This window comes from Coturnix japonica, chromosome 18 (assembly GCF_001577835.2).
Source record: "Coturnix japonica isolate 7356 chromosome 18, Coturnix japonica 2.1, whole genome shotgun sequence".
NCBI classification, from domain to species: domain Eukaryota; kingdom Metazoa; phylum Chordata; class Aves; order Galliformes; family Phasianidae; genus Coturnix; species Coturnix japonica.
Genome location: NC_029533.1, coordinates 3,962,264 through 3,978,781, shown reverse-complemented (window position 1 = coordinate 3,978,781; position 16,518 = coordinate 3,962,264). Strand labels below are relative to the sequence as shown.

The 16,518-nt window shown below is 52.7% G+C and overlaps 1 protein-coding gene across 1 annotated transcript; it reads right to left on the bottom strand.

Annotated features, from left to right (window-relative positions):
* Nucleotides 1–235: 235 nt before the first annotated feature.
* On the bottom strand, nt 236–15,980 carry EVPL (envoplakin). Its single transcript, XM_015879570.2, has 22 exons — nt 15,767–15,980; nt 13,486–13,585; nt 13,207–13,361; nt 12,594–12,717; nt 12,004–12,129; nt 11,730–11,768; nt 10,974–11,135; nt 10,651–10,758; nt 10,444–10,539; nt 10,074–10,199; nt 9,193–9,339; nt 8,920–9,074; nt 8,102–8,199; nt 7,501–7,682; nt 6,726–6,904; nt 6,238–6,376; nt 5,694–5,887; nt 5,373–5,523; nt 5,114–5,197; nt 4,915–5,025; nt 4,342–4,434; nt 236–4,032 (listed from the first exon to the last, which is right to left on the bottom strand). The coding sequence occupies exons 1-22, from the start codon at nt 15,838–15,840 to the stop codon at nt 595–597; spliced, it is 6,081 nt and encodes a 2,026-aa protein (XP_015735056.2). The 5' UTR covers nt 15,841–15,980; the 3' UTR covers nt 236–594.
* Nucleotides 15,981–16,518: the final 538 nt, after the last annotated feature.

Here is a 16,518-nt window from a genome sequence, read left to right as displayed (position 1 = left end):
GGCTTCATCTTGTCAGCAACTTAATGAACGAACTCAAGGCATCCAGCAGCACTGGCACCATGTATAGCAAAATCTTAACGACTGTGGATTCACAGAGTGGAATTTCTGCTCAGTGCTGTGGGATCTATGGGATCAAGAGCCTTCAAACCCTCTATAAATAGGGCATATGGCTGCATGGAAACACATCCCCTACCTTCAGCCACTTTGCAGCCACAGGTTGCAGAGAGAACACAGCCACAGAGACGCACTTTCTACGTTTATTGCATGCAGAAGAATGACCCAGCTTGAAAACACTCTGCATCTCCCCCTTTCTGGCTACAGCCAAGTTTAACCTACTGCCATCAGAGTCCTTGCAAGCAAACCCCCTCTGCTGTCACAGCAACCCTGGGGGACAGCGGGACCTGCGTGTCCAGGGCCTTGCACGTGTTTGATCACACTTTCTTCCTCTCACGGCCAAGCTGTGTTGGGAAGCAGGGATAGCTAAGATAGAAGAGTATGCAGCTCTAAATGCTAGATGCTCCATTCCCATGATTGCTGCTGCTTCCACAGGGAGAGGTGCTTCGAAGGGATGAACTCCTGAAAGGGCCAATCTGTTCAATGCCTGAACCTTGAGAGCTTGGGGGAGCGGAAGGGCTGGTAGCCCTCTGATGCGGCTGGGAGCAGCAGCAGGCTGCCCAGAGAATCCTTCTGACAGAGAGCCATGGCCTCCTTGTAATTTATCTTCTCCTTAGTGATGGGGTCGATGAGATCTTTCTCATAGCTGGACTCGTCCTGGAGCCTGTTGGCCAGGTCACCCGTTATCATGCCCATTTGGGCAGCTTCCAGCACAGGAATGCGACCAGTTTTCTTGGGGTCGATGAGCCCTCCAGTTAGATGCTGGACCTCCAAATAGGGGAAGGCACTGTCCTTGGTCATCCATCCCTTCTGAACTGCTTCCCCCACAGACAGCCTTCTCTTGGTCACTGGATCCTCAATTCCTGTGAAAGCTTTCTGGGCGTTGAGCAGTCTCTGCATGTAGGTCCTGTCGATCAGCCCCCGCTCAATTGCCTTATGGACCGACAATCGGTCCCGAGAAAGGAGGTCTATGATGCCCCCTGTAGCAGCCTGGGCTTCCAGAAGCTTCTGAGCTGTCATGGGATCAAGCAGCTTCTTTGTAACAGCAGTCTTGATGTTGTACTTGGTGTCGGTGGTGGTATCGTACACCCCAGCGATGGGGGACGTGTCTTCACCAAAGCCCTTCTGTGAGCTGGGGGGGAAAAAGCTTTGGGTTTGTGGAGTAGTGGGGGATTGGATTGGGGATTTGGAGATGATGGAACCAATAGAAAGGGATGAGGGAGGCTTAGATTCCCCAGCCACCAGCAAGGCGAATTCAGAGATGGGAATCTTGCCATCGCGGTACAGCTGGTACTCCTCCTTTGTGATCCTTCTCAGCCGTAGTGCATCATCGATGGAGTACTGCTTCCCACTTTTCTTGTCCAGGAGAAGTGAGATTTCCCCGTTTGGGCCCAGGGTGGTGATCTCCTCCCAGTCACACTCCAGTTCTTGCAGCTGGATGTACTGGCCTCTGTCTATGATGCCTCTCTTATAGGCCTCGTAAGGGGACATATCCTTCCCCGTCTCAGGGTCCAGTATAGAGATCTTGGTGGACAGGTTGGTCTCTCTCATCTGGGTCTCGTGATTAATTTCCTCCCTGCTGACTCTTGACCGGAGATCCCGAATGAACCTCTCCTTATTGTAGATCTGGTCCTTCTCTCTCAGGATATCTGCCTCCAGCATGGAAAACTCCTGTTCCAGCTGCTTCTTCTTCTGCCTGTCACTCTCAGTCCGCTGGTTGAGCAGTTTGGACTCCTCCCGAAGGAAAAGAACTTTCTGCTGTTTCTGCCTCTCCAGCTCCCGCAGCTCACTCTCCAGGCCGGCTCTCTCCTGGATCGCCAGGTTCCTGGCTTTCTGCAGCTCTGTCTCTTCCCGAGCCCACGTCCTCTTCATGCCTTCAGCTCTCTCAATCTTCTCCCTCAGTCTCCGTACCTCCTCTTCTGCCTTTTGCTTGGCCCCTCTCTCCCTGCTCAGCTGTTCCCAGATGCGGGCACGTTCGCTCTCCAGCGCTCTGTCCTTTTCCACCCGAATCACCTCCTTGTAGATGGTCTTCTCCTGGGACTTTGCTTTCTGCAGGACGTCAACTTGCATCTGCAGGTTCTTGCACTCTCTCTGTAGGTTGAGCACCTCCATCTTCTCCCTCTCCAGCTCCAAGCGCAGGCTGCTGGCAGACTGCTCAAGGACCGGATCCTTCTCCAACTTCACCACTTCTTCCATAATGATCTTCTCTTGCACTGGGGCCGGGCTCTCCTCCAGCTCCTTTATTCTCAAGGTAATTTGCCTCATCTCTTTCTCAAGTGCAAGCCTCTTACTTCGATCCTCCTGGAAGTTGAGGAGCTTCTCTTGCTCTTCCACCAGGGCACGAAGCTGTTGCACGTCACGTTCCAGACGTCGCCTGTTGCTCACCTCCTCATCCAGACTCCGGCTCAGCCTGCTGTGTTCATCTCGGAGCTTGGGATCCTTTTGAGTCAGAATCACCTCCTGGACGATGACCTTCTCCTCTGGCTTTCTCCTCTCCAGGAGCATGTATTTATTCTGCAGGTCATAGACAGCATCCTCTGCAGCTCTCCTCTTTTGAGACATGCTGCGCACTTCCTGACGGAGGCGGTCAGCTTCCTTTTCCAGGAGTGGATCGTTCTCATACCGGATGACTTCCTTGTTGACCAGCTTCGTTTCCACCTTGGATCTCTCCCTCCTCCATTCATCCCTCTCACCCTGCAGCCTGATGAGCTGCTCTTGGGTCCTGCCATTGGTGTTCACGAGTTCATTCAGCTGCTGTTTCAGCCTGTCGATTTCTCTGAGAATTTCAGGACTCTTCTCATGCTTCACCACCTCCTCTATTACCTCTTTAAGCTCCACCTCTGGTTTCTGTGACCTGAGGACATTGAGCTCAGCCAAGGCCTCTTCCACCTCGCTGTCGATCTTTGTCCTTTTCAGAGTAATTTCCTGCAGCTCTCTTTTCAGGTGAGCAATTTCCTTCTCCGTTTCAGGATCCACCATGAAAATCTCATTGACCCTCTCCTTAACTTCCACCCTTGGTTTTTGCTTCTCTGCAATGCTGCACTGGCTTTGCAGCTCTCCCAGCTCACCTGCGAGCGCCAAGTTCTTGCTCCTCTCTTCTTCAATCAGAGTTTTAAGCTTGGAAGACTCTTTCAATAACTCCGGATCCTGCTCTACCTGCTTCACCTCCTTCACAATAATTTTGGGCTCTGCAGCATCAATTAGTTTTTCCACCTCCTCAATCTTGCTCTTCACCTTCACAATCGCTTCCTCTGCAGACTTCCTCTTGAAGGACTCCTCATCAATCTGTAGCTGCAGGTTTCTCACAGACTTCAGCATCTCTGGGTTTTTCTCTGTTTTGATCAGCTCCTTCACCACCACTTTCTCTCGGATGTTGGGTTGCTTTCTCTCTAGCACATGCAGCTCTCTCTTATACCGCTCCAGTTCAGAAGCAGAGGCCAAGCTTTCCTCCTGGAGACGCCTGATCTCCTGCCGAAGGCTGGCTGCCTCGCTATCCAAGCTGGGATCTTTCTCAATTTTTGTTATCTCTTTGGTGAGGAGCTGGGCAGGAATAGCCTTCTTCTCGCTCTCCATCTGGGCAAGCTTTCTGCTCATCGCATCGATGTCTTCTTGCAGGCTCTGCCTCTTTTTGCCTTCCTCTTCGATTTGCTGCGTCATCTTGGTCAGGTTGCTCTCCAGCTGTGGGTCTCTGTAATATTCTACCACCTCCTTTTCTTCCACTCTTTCAATGGGCCTCTGAGTCTTCAGCATGAGCAGCTTGTTCCTGCGCTCCTCCAGGTCCTCTTCAATCCTGGCCACGTTCCTCCTCTCCTCCTCCAGCTGCAATTTCAGCCCTTCAGATTCCCTGCTTGACATGGCTTTGTTTGCAGATTGCTGGGTCTGCTCACGCACACTTTGAATGTCCTCGTGCACTTCTTTCTGCAAGGAGAAAGCAAATGAAAATACAAGAGCTGGGAAAGCAAGTCACTCGAATGTGGCACGGAGTAGGGCAGAGCAGGAGACAGAATGGTAGATAACCCCAGGGAGCACCTAAATGAGGCCACTTGTAAGTGGCAAATGAGGACACATTAGCACCATTTCAAGCAGCTACACCTCAAAGAGTTTCCCCCTGTCAGGGAGGTGCTGCAGTGCACAAGGATGCTTCATGCTGCCTTGCTACAGCTGCAGAAGGTCTGTTTCCAACCACAATCAGCATTCCCCAACCAATAACAAGCTCTTAGCAGGTACCTTCTCAGCAATCTTCTTGGCAAACTCCAGCCGGTTGAGCTGCTGTCTATTTTCTGCCGCCAGCTCCATGTAGTGCTTGGATACATCATTTTCCTGGAAAAGGAGCAGCAGTGAGAGCCTCGTCCCACTCAGCCCCACACAGATCTGTTGGATGTCACACTCTCCCAACCCCTCCTCTCACCCAACACACGCTGGGTGCTGCATTAAGTCAGGGACTGGTGTCATCACACCTGACTTTCTATAGAAAACGACATACAGAGCATTTAAGTACTTATGCAGGAGACTGCGTCCCCTTTGACTGAATGGCTGTTGGATGCCTATTGCCCTTTATAGTGTTCAGGCTTCCAGATTCACCTTGAGCCATGCAAGGATGGCGGGTGGTAAAGACAAGGTGACATAGGATGTGGGCTGTAAATGGGAAGAGCACACAGGAGATCTGGCTCAGTCCTGCCAAAGGCTGGTGACATTTGTCCCTGGGTTTAGGGTCACAGTGTGGCTCTAAGGGTGGATTAAGGCTTGAAGGGCACACAGGAGCAAGAGAACTGTTTCCATGTGTTCATCTTAATGTTATACCTGGGTCTGGATGCTTTCTTGTAGAGGGGTCACCCGCAGCCTCTTGGCAGCAAAGTCTGTCAGGGCAGGGTCCAGAGAAGAGCTGTATTTGCCTGCCTGGAGCTCATAGTCCTGTTCAGAGCCAAAACAGAAGGGTCAGCTGGGATCTCTCTGTCGAGGTGGTGATAAGGGATTACTACATAGGAAAACTCAGCCATACATTGAGGGTGGACTGCACATTGCGGGACAGTCTGACCATGGCGTTCTTCTCGGGCTCCTTGCTTTCAATCTCCTCCAGCAGTCTCTGCAGGACAGATGAATGATGTTAAGAATGGGTTGAAATACCAACAAGAGCCCCATCACTGGAGTGAGCCAGCTTAGGGGCTGCTCAAGAGCTGCCTGGTGCCACTCTGTATGCCATTCCCAACATCAAATTCCCCCCATACATGTGATGTCGTGGTCCTTGCCCTGAAACACACCTTCTGTGCCTGCAGCTTGTAATTGATCTGGCTTGGCCCATCCGTAGTCTTCACTTGGTGCTTGGGTAGGTTGTTCATCCAGAACATCAGGTTCTCATTGGAGTTCTGGAACTGCTGGTAGGCGAGGCTGATATTTCGGAGGGTCTTCTCTCTACACAGAATAGAAATATTAAGGGGAAGGGTAGAAATTCATGTGCAAGTTCCTAAAAAGACGCCTTGGTGAATATCACACCAAGGTAACAAAAACACCAGGCTGACAAAACAGCTCTCTCTGGGTCAGCAAATGGCCTGTTCCATGCTGAGGGAACTGCTTTTCCTCACCTCTGGTCCAGCTGGTCTGCAACAGCGTGGTAGCGATCATTGAGGAGCTGCACCTCTCGCTTCTGCCGGGGCAGATCAGGGCAATACTCCTGGAAGTTGTTCTGCACGGCGCTGCAGCTGTGCTCAGCATCCTTCAGCCCACGGTTGAGTTTCAGCACACAGTCCTCTTGGGCCACCAGGTCCCGCCTCATCTTCTGTAGGGTGAGATGCATTCGGGTTGGCAGCACCAAAGAGAAGCTCTCTCCTTAGCGCCATCCCTGACTTGCAGCTCTTAGGGCTCTCCAAGACAGATAAGCAATATGGAAGAATATAAGAAGCAAAGTGGGCTGGATGGAGTGTGGAGCAGAAGGGAGAAGTTTTGGGGTCACTGCAAGGGGTGAAAATTAAGGATGGGGAAATGAGATTGGGAGCTCAGACACAAGGAACAGGACCTTAGAAAGGCTCCATCACTGGGTTCTTACAGTGCTCCAATAAGCCAGATCCAGCTGTCCCCACTGGGCTGAGAGATCTCCCCACCCTAACAAAGAGACTGATGTTCCCTTACTTGCAGGTCATTGGCTCGGTCCTGCAGGGCATTTGGAGATGCAGGAATGATGCTATCCTGAGCCAGCTTGGCCTCAAACGTGCTGACAATCTTGTCTGTGTTCTCAATCTGAGTCTCCAGGTTCAGGGCAGCCTTAGCCCTGAGGAAGGGAAAAATGACAACGTTACCTTAACCAGACCACTTCATTTCTTCCTCTTCTCTCCAGTTCCACATTCTTAAGCTTATTTAACAGCAAAGCTTCTGCAGCATGGCTGGGAACAAGCAGTTTGCACAAAGCATTGCTGGGACACACATCAGTTTTGTGGACTTTGTACAGCTTTGTGGTACCTGACCACAGGTTACATACAGAGTCCTGCAGGGATACCTCTAACGATGGATGGAAGGTTTCCAATCTCCCCTGGGCTTGGATGGCCCTCAACCCATACCCACATGTATTTTCTCTCATGCCCTTTGCTAAGCAGCGCCTTGCTCCCTTTTTTCTCACTCACTTCTCATTGTACAGGCTGGAGAGCATGTTGACATCGCTGTATTTGCTCCTGAGGGCATTGAGCGTGACGGGGAGCTGGGAAGCCGAGGTGCTGGTGGGCTTTTTGGAAAGATAGGTCTCACATTCCTTCTGCAAGGCATCCTTGGCTGCCCCCAGGCTCTCGAGTTTCTTTGTTGTTTCCTGGCACATCAGATGGGAGCAGAGTCACTGAGCGTAGTCATAACAGTGCCGTTGCAAAAACAGGTCTCCCTTAGGGGTGGCTTTTGGGGTTCTGGGTGTGGTGGCCCTTCTCATGGGCATCCAGACTGCTGCTGTCTGGCAATGGTAGGGCGTGGGGAAGGAAGATGGAAGAAATATACCCAAGCCCATCATCTACCAGGGCTGGTTAAATACCCGTGGGTGAAGATGCATTGAACTACTACTACAGACCAGAGAACTGGAAGGAGGCTCTCTCAGTTTTCCTGTTCCCTTCACATCCACCCACCTGTTGACCCAAAGCTTGCCCTTGGATTGATTCCTTCTGTCTTGTTGTCTTTTATGCTACAGACTTGAGAGTAAACAATGACAGCATCCTCACTGTAAGAGTGAGGATTCCCCAAGGCTCGCTGGCCCATTGCTCCAAAATGAATGGGCCATCTGGCTACAAAGCTGGACCAAAGGAAGGGTCTGCATTCCTCCATCATCAACCTTATCCAGTCCCAGTTTGAGGGCTAAAGTCATCTACTGTGTAACTCAGGTGTCAGCTCTGTTTTGGGCCAGCACCACAGTGCACCCACCTGCTGCTGTTTGATCCTCCTGGCCAGGTCATCCGTGGAGTCGGTGTAGCTCACTGGGGACCTCACCCGGTTCAGGACCTCCTTCTCTACCTGGACCAGGTCCTTGCCAACACGGTCCAGGCTACCCAGAAGCTGGTCGGCTTGGGGGTCATCCTGGACTACAGGGGTGCTCTTGGGCAGCACTGCAGTGAGACACAGCTTGGGTTCAATCTCATTGCACATCTTCCATCCCAGTTTTGAGACACAGACTTCCACCCCCGAGCTCTCCCATGCACAGTCCCCAGAGCTCCAACTACTTCTCACTACAGTTAGCCAAGGGTTGGGGTTTTGCCATCATTACCCCCTTATCCCACATCCCTCAGGTAGTGAAGAGACCCAACCCCAAAGAAAGCTTCATTAAGATTATGATTGGTACATCCTCCGTTAATCCTAAATACCCTACAACTGTTGATGGAGCTGAAGGTCAGACTCAGAAATCTGAGATGGGCAGCAGAGAATTGAAGAGCCCAAGGTTGTAAAGCTCTTGGACCCAAATCACTCCATCACTAATGCCAACCAGGCTGCCCCGTGTGTGCATGGAGCTGGGTGTGAGCACACATACCCTTCTGGCTGGGCTGGACTGTCTCCTTATGGCTGCACCTCAGCATGTTCTGAGCTGCTGCTCTCTTCTGCTTCACCGCATTCAGCTCCCCTTCCAGCCTGCAAGATCAGCCATGCATCAGCAACCACAGCACAGAGCAAGTCCCAGCACAGCCCCACCTGCAATGGGAGCCAGCATCCTGATGCTCTTATCTAACAGGGATGTCGCAAACTTTTCCTTTTCTGTTTGAAATCGCTCATGAAGTCCATAAATCCAAAAGCTTCTATAATGCAAGAATTATCCCCTCATGACTTGGGAACAAAACTCCCCCACAGACTCACCGAGTGATGCTGAATTTGGGCTGTGGGCAAATTTATTGCAGTACATGAGCAGTGCTGAGTTATCTGAGCACCTGGGGCCACAATAAAGGAGCAATGCCAGAGCTCACAGCATTAACCCCCCCCTCCTGTGGGAACCTCATAAACCAACTGAGCAAACAGCACTGAATGGTGGCTCATGGTTCGAAGGACATTTGCCATTCCCCATTGGGGGAGGCAGAAAGGAGATGGCACAGATAGCTCCATCCTGTTTGGCAAGTCCCAAGCTGCAGTCTGATTCTGCAATGAATTCAGTCAAACCTATGCAAGTCACGTGTTGGGGTGAGGAAATCGAACCTGTCTGCCAAAACTGCTTTGACAGCAAGGTCTGTACGGTGCACAACATTGAGGAATGGAGACAGAAGACACTGGGTCAAAGGGAACTACCCTTTAACAGGGAGACCAGATGGTGTTTTGTGCTTCTTTCTGGTTGGGGTTTAGGCAGTCGTGACCTGCACTCACCTATTGACTTTGTCCATGGCCTCAGGGTCTGGCGGAGGGATGGAGAAGCAAGCAGAAGGGGCCTCCTGGACCACACCAGTGCTGCTCTGCACCACCCACATCTCGGGGTTGCTGTTGTCCTTCAGGGTGTACTTATCACCTCTGGTCAGCTGCACCTGGGACAAACCAAAACCCACACAAAGGTTCACCTCTGCAGCACCAGGCATGGAAACAAGACCTGGAGAAGGATCCAATTCCTGCCTCTTCTGATGGACCCAGCAGTCAATATCTCACCTCTCCTGCATCCCAGTCACACAGGGTGTCCAAGGTGAGGGGCTGGGAGGGACGCATCCTGCGCAGCTTTAGGGGGCTGATCTCCTTGCTCCTCCTTTTCAGGTCAGCAATGCTCTTCTCCGCCTGTTTCACTGCCTTCTCATCATTCTGGACAAAGCAGGGGGAAATAGTGCTTAAATGAGGCAGAAAGGGTCACACAGCACTGGGTACCTGGGGGGGCAGTTCTCCATCCTTGTGTGTTCACTGATATGATGGAGACAGGAGCTTCACCATTCTTGAACCCTCTGTGTCCCCTCCTCCCCCTTTATATTATCATAGAATTATTAAGGTTGAAAAAGACCTCTAAGATCATCCAGTCCAATCATCAGCCCATCCCCACCATACCACTAAACCACATCCAGCAGTACACTTCTATCACCACTCTTCTCTGTTTCCTTCCCTCCCAGCACATCTGCCCTCAGAGGAACAGCCTGAATTAACCTTCGGTGATCACACAGACTCATATTAAACCTCTTAGAGATGTTTTGCTTTCCAGACGAGGAGCAGAGACTTGCCAAAAGGTGACTGCATTCCAGAGTCAGAAGTTCCTGAGATCCCAGCACCTCTTGGCAGTGAAACGTATGGGAAGATCCCACACTGGATGTATCCCTTCCCAGGCAAGCGTTCCTTTCCAACCTGCACCTCTCCCCTGAGGTCAGACTTCTCTCTTCCCTCCCTTGCTCTTGGTGGCATTGAGGTGGGAGGAGCTGCCCCAGGAGGGTCATTCACCCATCTCTTCCCATTCCCAGCTCTCATTGTAGGGATGAAGCTATAGCATTTTTGTGCCAGAGATGCGCAATCTCTTTAAGTCTGGATGGTTCCACCAGTCCTAAAGACCTCACCTCCAGATGGAGCAGCAGATCTGACACCACTCCAGGGCTGTCCTTGTTGAACTTGGTGTATTTGGTGTCCAGATCGGAGCTCATCTTCTTCAGGGAGCGGCTCACAGTCTCAGCATCATCCTGGAACTGGAGACATGGGCAGGAAAAGCAGTCAGAGGTGGGAGAACGTTGCTGTCCTCACCTCTCATGGGGTGTCAGTTCCCAGCTAAGCTCCCACAGCTCATAGAACTCCATGACCATCCTAGAGCATGGGGTGGGACAAGAGCTTTCCATGCCAATGGGCACACATTGGGTAATGGCAGCAAGCATTCTACCCACCCTGGCACAGCCTTGTATCCCCGTGGTCTGTGCTCTCCTCCCTCTCTTTTACCTTCTTGTAGTTCTCCACACTTTTCAGTTGACTCTCCTGGCAAATGCAGAGATTCAGGAAGTTCTGCCATTCATTCTTCAGGGCTTCTTGGTGAGCCTGTGGTGGCACAGAGTGGGACTCAGTGGGCTCCTCCAACCTCCTGGGGCACAGATTGCCTAAAGCATCCTCATTCTCTTATAGGGTTTGGAAGGAGAGCCCTTTCCCCACCTGGATGGGTTTGATGGCGGGATGCTTCAGCTCAATCATCCTGTCCCCATCGTCCTGGAGGTTGTTGACAAACTCCTCCTGGCTGAGCAGTTCTTTGGACTTGAATTCCTGAAGGGGAAGAGAAATGTGACAGGATGAGAGGTGATGGCCTTCAGTTGTGCCAGGGGAGGTTTGGGTAGGAGCAAAACAAGTGGTAGAGTGTTGGAAGAGGGAGCTGGTGGAGTCACCATCCCTGGAAGTGTTCAAGAACCACAGAGATGTGACAGCTGGGATTCATGGGCATGGTAGAAATGGGCTGACATGCTGCCATCCCCAGAGCTCACCTCGTACTCCCTCCTCATGCTCTGCACATCTGTCATCTGGTCACTCCAGTCCTGCTTCAGGATGCGGGTCTGCTGCTCCGTCAGGTAGCCCAGCTCCTTGGTGCAGCCCTGCAGGTGGTGGTACAGGCTGCCCAGGCTCTGCCCTCGCCAGATGGAAGCTTTCTGCAGAGGAGAGAGAGGTGTTGGTGCTCCCCATGGCCCCTCGTGCTGCACATCCACCAGAAGAATCCCAGAGACCTCAGTCAGACATCTCTGCTCATCCTTATCTGATGGGGCCTTTCCCTCTCTCACAAACAGGCTGAGTTTGTCTAACCAGAATCCCAGGTCTGGGATGATGCCCCGGGCAGTCTGAAAGCAGTCCCAGCTCTGCTATGTTTCTCATAATGGCGTTCCTCAACGTCAAACCCTACGGACCCAGAAGCCCAAGCCTGGGGTGTTGGGTCACTTCCTTTGCTCCTGATGCCCATCTCCTCTCCACAATCCTCATTAGGGATCAGGGCAAGCCTCAGCATTTGCAATCCCATAGGATGTTCTGTGGGATGGGGTTTCCTGCTGCAGCTCCAGACCAACAGCCCATAAAGACGTTCAACCTTCACCCACAGCCCTCAATTTGCACCCAAGAAAATGAGGGACATGACTCCACTGTGCAACCCCAGAGGAAGTTCCTGCCCTGACCTGGGCATTCCCTGCCCATCAGGAAAGGAATTACTCTGCTGTGTGATCCCAATCTGTCTGGAAAACCACTAAGAACCTTACCAACAAGTCCTTGTATTGGCTCTTCAGATCCGTCACATCCTGAGTTATAACACAGCCAAAACCAAGAAAAAAAAAGGACAAAACAATAGCTGTTACCAAAACACCATCACTAATAGAGGACAGGGAGCTCATTCATGGAACCACCTCCCTGTCCTCAGCCTGAACTCCAGGCTCCTCCTGCCCTTTGCAGCACCACAACGAGGAGCACACAGGACACAGGGTTGGGGTCTCAGGTGAAGCAGAGGGGACAAGGAGGGAGCAGAGGATTCCTTACCCTGCAGCGCAGGTTCTTGATCTGAAGGCCATAAGCTTCAATCTCCTTCTGGAGGATATTGTGTTCAGCTATTTGCTTCTCCAGCTCTGACATGCCGGGGCCGTACTGTCCTGCATTGACTTGTTTCTGTGCAAATGAAGTAAGGTAAAGCAAAATACCATATTTCAGGGAGAAAACAGAGTGTGTACTGGCAGGGTATGGAAAGACCCGATACCAACATGGGAAGGAGGGAGGGGATCTCAGTGGTTTTTACCAAACTGGGCACCCAGCAGCTTATAGTTGGGTGCACCTTAGGATGAAGGGCTAAAAGTCCTTGAAGACACCACCATCCCTATCCTTCTATCACAACATCTCTACTTAATCCCCTTCTATTTGCTCTTAATCTGAATGAGTCAATCCAGAGGGTCCTCCAATGGCTTTTAAGAACTGGAAGGAGAGAATTCTCCTATCTGGATCACTTGAGTTATCTCCACCACCAAACCCATATCATCCCTGCATGATGCTGAGCACACGATGGCTGGCAGAGCTCTATGGGCATTATCCAGCCTTGGAGAAGTTGGGAGGTCGGTGTGGAAAGCAGCTGCTCTTACCATCTTTTGGTCCAGGATCTTTGTCCAGTCCACCCTGGGCCCGATATCGGGGACGTTCAGTTTCTCATAGAGGTCCCGATACTCCGCACACAGCTGAGTCACACGTTCATGGAGCTGCTGGATGCTGCGGGGGAGAAAAGGCACAATTCTGTGTGTCAGTGTGGGATAAGGAGAACCAAGGTGGAGTTCAAGGAGCCCACATTTCACCCATAAAACCCATAAAAGCTTGTTATCGTTCTATGCTGGCCCTGGGGTTCTCCATCACCAGGGGCATCCCAGGAGTTACAACCCAGGAAGGAGTTACATCCCAGGAGTTCCAACCCATGGGAAGAACTCCAAGACCAGGGCAGTCTCTTCCCAGCCAGGAAACAACTCTACCTTCCTGCTTCCCCACCTGGAAAGTGAAGGGGAGCAAAGCACCAGCAGCCAAATGGAGACCTCACACTTGAACACCTGATGCCAATTCTCTCTGCTTGCGTTGGCTGAAGCCCTGATTTTAAGTCTGAAGTCTATGGGGAGATGGGTGAAGCTCTGCCTTTCCATGGAGCTCAGCCCAGATCCCAGCTCTGGGCTGGGGGTTCTCCATCCCACCTGCTCCCCCCACTGCACTCACTCTTTCTCTATCTCATTAGCCTGGGGGTGTTTCAGCCTCTTGGCACGGTCCACGTCCAAGAAGAGATCCTTCAGCAGCGTCTCTGCCTCCTTGAGGTTCCTGGCATTCTCCGCCTGGAACTCGAAGGGTTTCTTCTTCTGCTCATTGCTGACATCCTGGATACCAGGAAAAACAGAGAAAGAAGCATGATGCACACAGCAGACACTTCACCTGTTGTTCCAGGCACTGCATTTCCAACCAAAGCCTTCCACCTTCCCACTGCCCTGTGCCACATCTCACCTGCGAGAGCAGGGACTGTGTATCCAGGATGTCCTTCTCCACCTGGTCGGCATTTGTCTGCATGCGGGCGATGAGCACGGCCAGCTCATTGCTTGAGGACCTGAGGGTGGGAGCAGCACAACAGGTGAATGGGGAAGGGTGATCTTCATCATTGGGAAGAGCTGCAGCAGCAGCAGCGGGGTCAGCTGAAAGCCCCGGTGGCTCTGCTGGGCTCCAGCAGTCACACGGATGAATGGGTCAGTCCAGAGCAGCCATTTATCACAGCCCCAGGTGATGGCAAAGTGTCACTTAGCATTACAACCACGCCAAGCCAAGCTCATGTTGCAGTTCAATCCACTGCAACTGCAGCCCCATCCCATCTATGCCCCATAAGCTGCAGTGTTGGGGATAGGCAGGGTGGCCCTAAGGCACACAGGATGCTCAGGGCTCGGTGGCTGTGTCTCTGAGCACGCAGGAGGTGCCCCCTCCCCAGCGGGTTACACAACATCCCACTCCTCCCAGCACACCTGGAATGAGGCGGTGTCCCATGAGCAAACACTTCTGCACCACCCAGCTTCCCTGCCCAGACTGCGCAGGGAGGAGAGTGTGAGTCACCCCGTAATGCCCAGAGGAATTCAGCTCCCACTGGGGAGGAGCTCAGCGTGGGATCCTGGTACCCAACCTTCTGCAGGGGGTACGTGACCATAATGCTTGGTCCTGGACAAGGACCCACTGGGATGCCCCAGCTCTGGGTTCACAGGGATGGATGCATGGAACAGCTTTGTTTAGAGCAAGCCATGACAAAGCTATGGGCTGAAAAATACTGCATGCCTGGAGAAGGACCCAAACCACTGTAGATGCTCCTATTCCAATCCCAGGCCATGCAGAGAGGGAAGCTGGCTTCTTCCATCCACACTGACACCCACCACGCTGCCCCATCTCCATCCTTTGGGGCTGTCCCTCCCATCCCATCCCATGGATGTGGCCCTTCTACCCCCAGCAGCTTTCACACACTATGAACCATGCACAGCACAGCCCCGTGTTTCAGGGTGAAGATGCTGGAAGCCCTGCAGGAGGCAGGATATGGGAACCACCACCTTACTGGGGTGGCTGGGAACAGCTCTCTGCTCCTCCCTAGGGCTATCTCTGGCCTCACAGCACCATTACTATCATTATCATTATTAATTGGTTCATTCCTCATACCACTTTCTGCCTTCCAGACAATCCAACTGCACGCAAGGGACAACATCGCAGGCAGAGGACTGTCCCCATCCCAGTACCTGGTTAAGGTGGGACCATGGCACCCACTCACCAAAGCAGGGACAGAAAAAGGGCTCTGGGAGCTCCACACCATAATCCCAGGGATGGAAACTGGGATTCCCAAAGGCACTGACCTCAGCTCTGGCCTTGGGGCCACCAGGAGCACTCAATGGCCATCAAGGTGATATAGAAGCCACCTGCAATGTGCTGGACACAGCTCATCCACCTTCATTTCCTCAGCTAATGGTGGCAGGATGGCACTGATTGAGCCCCAAACCTGATGCCTCTAAAACTGAGCAGGACCAGCCCAGTAATGCTGCAGCTCTGCTTCCAGCTGCCATCCCACACAGCCCTCTTCCATTCAGTGGCTCTTTGCCATTGGGTTTGGTCCCCATCAATGGGGCAGCTGGCTGTGATCAGCTCCCCATCCCCCTGCAGGACATCACAGCTGAGATGAGCACGTCTCTTCCCTCCCTGGTCCCATCACACACCTCCTCCCTGGAGCTGATGGGATCTGCATGGAGGATGATGTGTCCATTGGGTTCTTTTTGTGCACCCTCAGCTGTTTGACCCACACAGCCCCCAGCAGACCCATATCTCACCCATTTTCACCATCTAGGAGCCCCAAATTGAGCATCCCCCTCACTTTGCAGGGCAGCACCTCACCAACCTCACCCAGTGAATCCCAGGATCCCAAATCCCAGCGTGTTTCTGCCTTAATAAACAGCAGAGCCTGCTCCACCTAAGCAAGGAGGGTTGCAATTGTCCTCCTTGCATTTGCCCTTCTTGCAAAAGAAGGGCTTGCTTCTCGCTGAGGAGCGCTCTAAGTTCAAGCATTGCACACCCTGGGACACACCACAACCAGAGCACAAAGCCCACCAAAAATGAGGACAACACAAGCTCCAGCTCCCAGCACACCCAGCAGTGCAGCCGACCCACCAGGAGCGATGCTCTTAGGGCAGCATCCAAAAGCCTTTCACATCCCAACCCACCCCCTTCCCCAGCTGCTCCCGGTCCGTGGATGCCGGAGGATGGCACTTACTTGTTGGGTTTGGCTGGTGAATTTCTGCTGGGGGCATTTCTGCTCGGGGAGCCTTTGCCCACCGCTTTGAACATGCTGTTAAAGCTGCGGCCGCGATGCTGGAGCTGTCGGGGCGGCGGAGCTGCGGGCTGCGGGGTCGGGACGTGGGGAGTCGGAGGAGGGAGGCAGAGCCCAGGAGCGGCTCCGGGAGGCTCCTCCCCACGGAGATGGAGCTGCGTGAAAAAATGACTCGAAAAACCAGTTTGGGGTGGGGGGGGTGAGGGGGGGAGGAACTGAACTGAGCCCCAGAGGGAGAATGGGAGACCTCGCCCCGGCGTGGGGAGCGTTCCCAGCGCTGCGTCCCAGCAAAGGGATGGTGCCTTCATAGGGTGTAAAGGCCAAATCTGCAGCCGGGATGGTGTGGGCACAACTCCACACGAAGCTTTGTGCATTTTTGGATGCTGGAGAGGCTGCAGGAGCCCTATGGACAAAGCCAACCAAAGCAGCACCTCCGTTTGGGGAACCCAATGGCAGAGCAGGGTGACACTGGTGTGGGTTTGTGCTGCTCTGCCCCATTTCTTACAGCCTAAAACAACCCGGGGCCAAAAGCAAAAGCTGCCCAGCATCCACCAACCATCCCAGGTTGGGACCTTGGTGACCTCTTCATTCCCTTTAAACCAGCACAGAACAAAGCACATTGGAGGGACATGCATGGGACCATGTTCTTTTGCAGGGCTCTTTGTACCCACGGCTTTGCTCTCAGACAAAAGCAC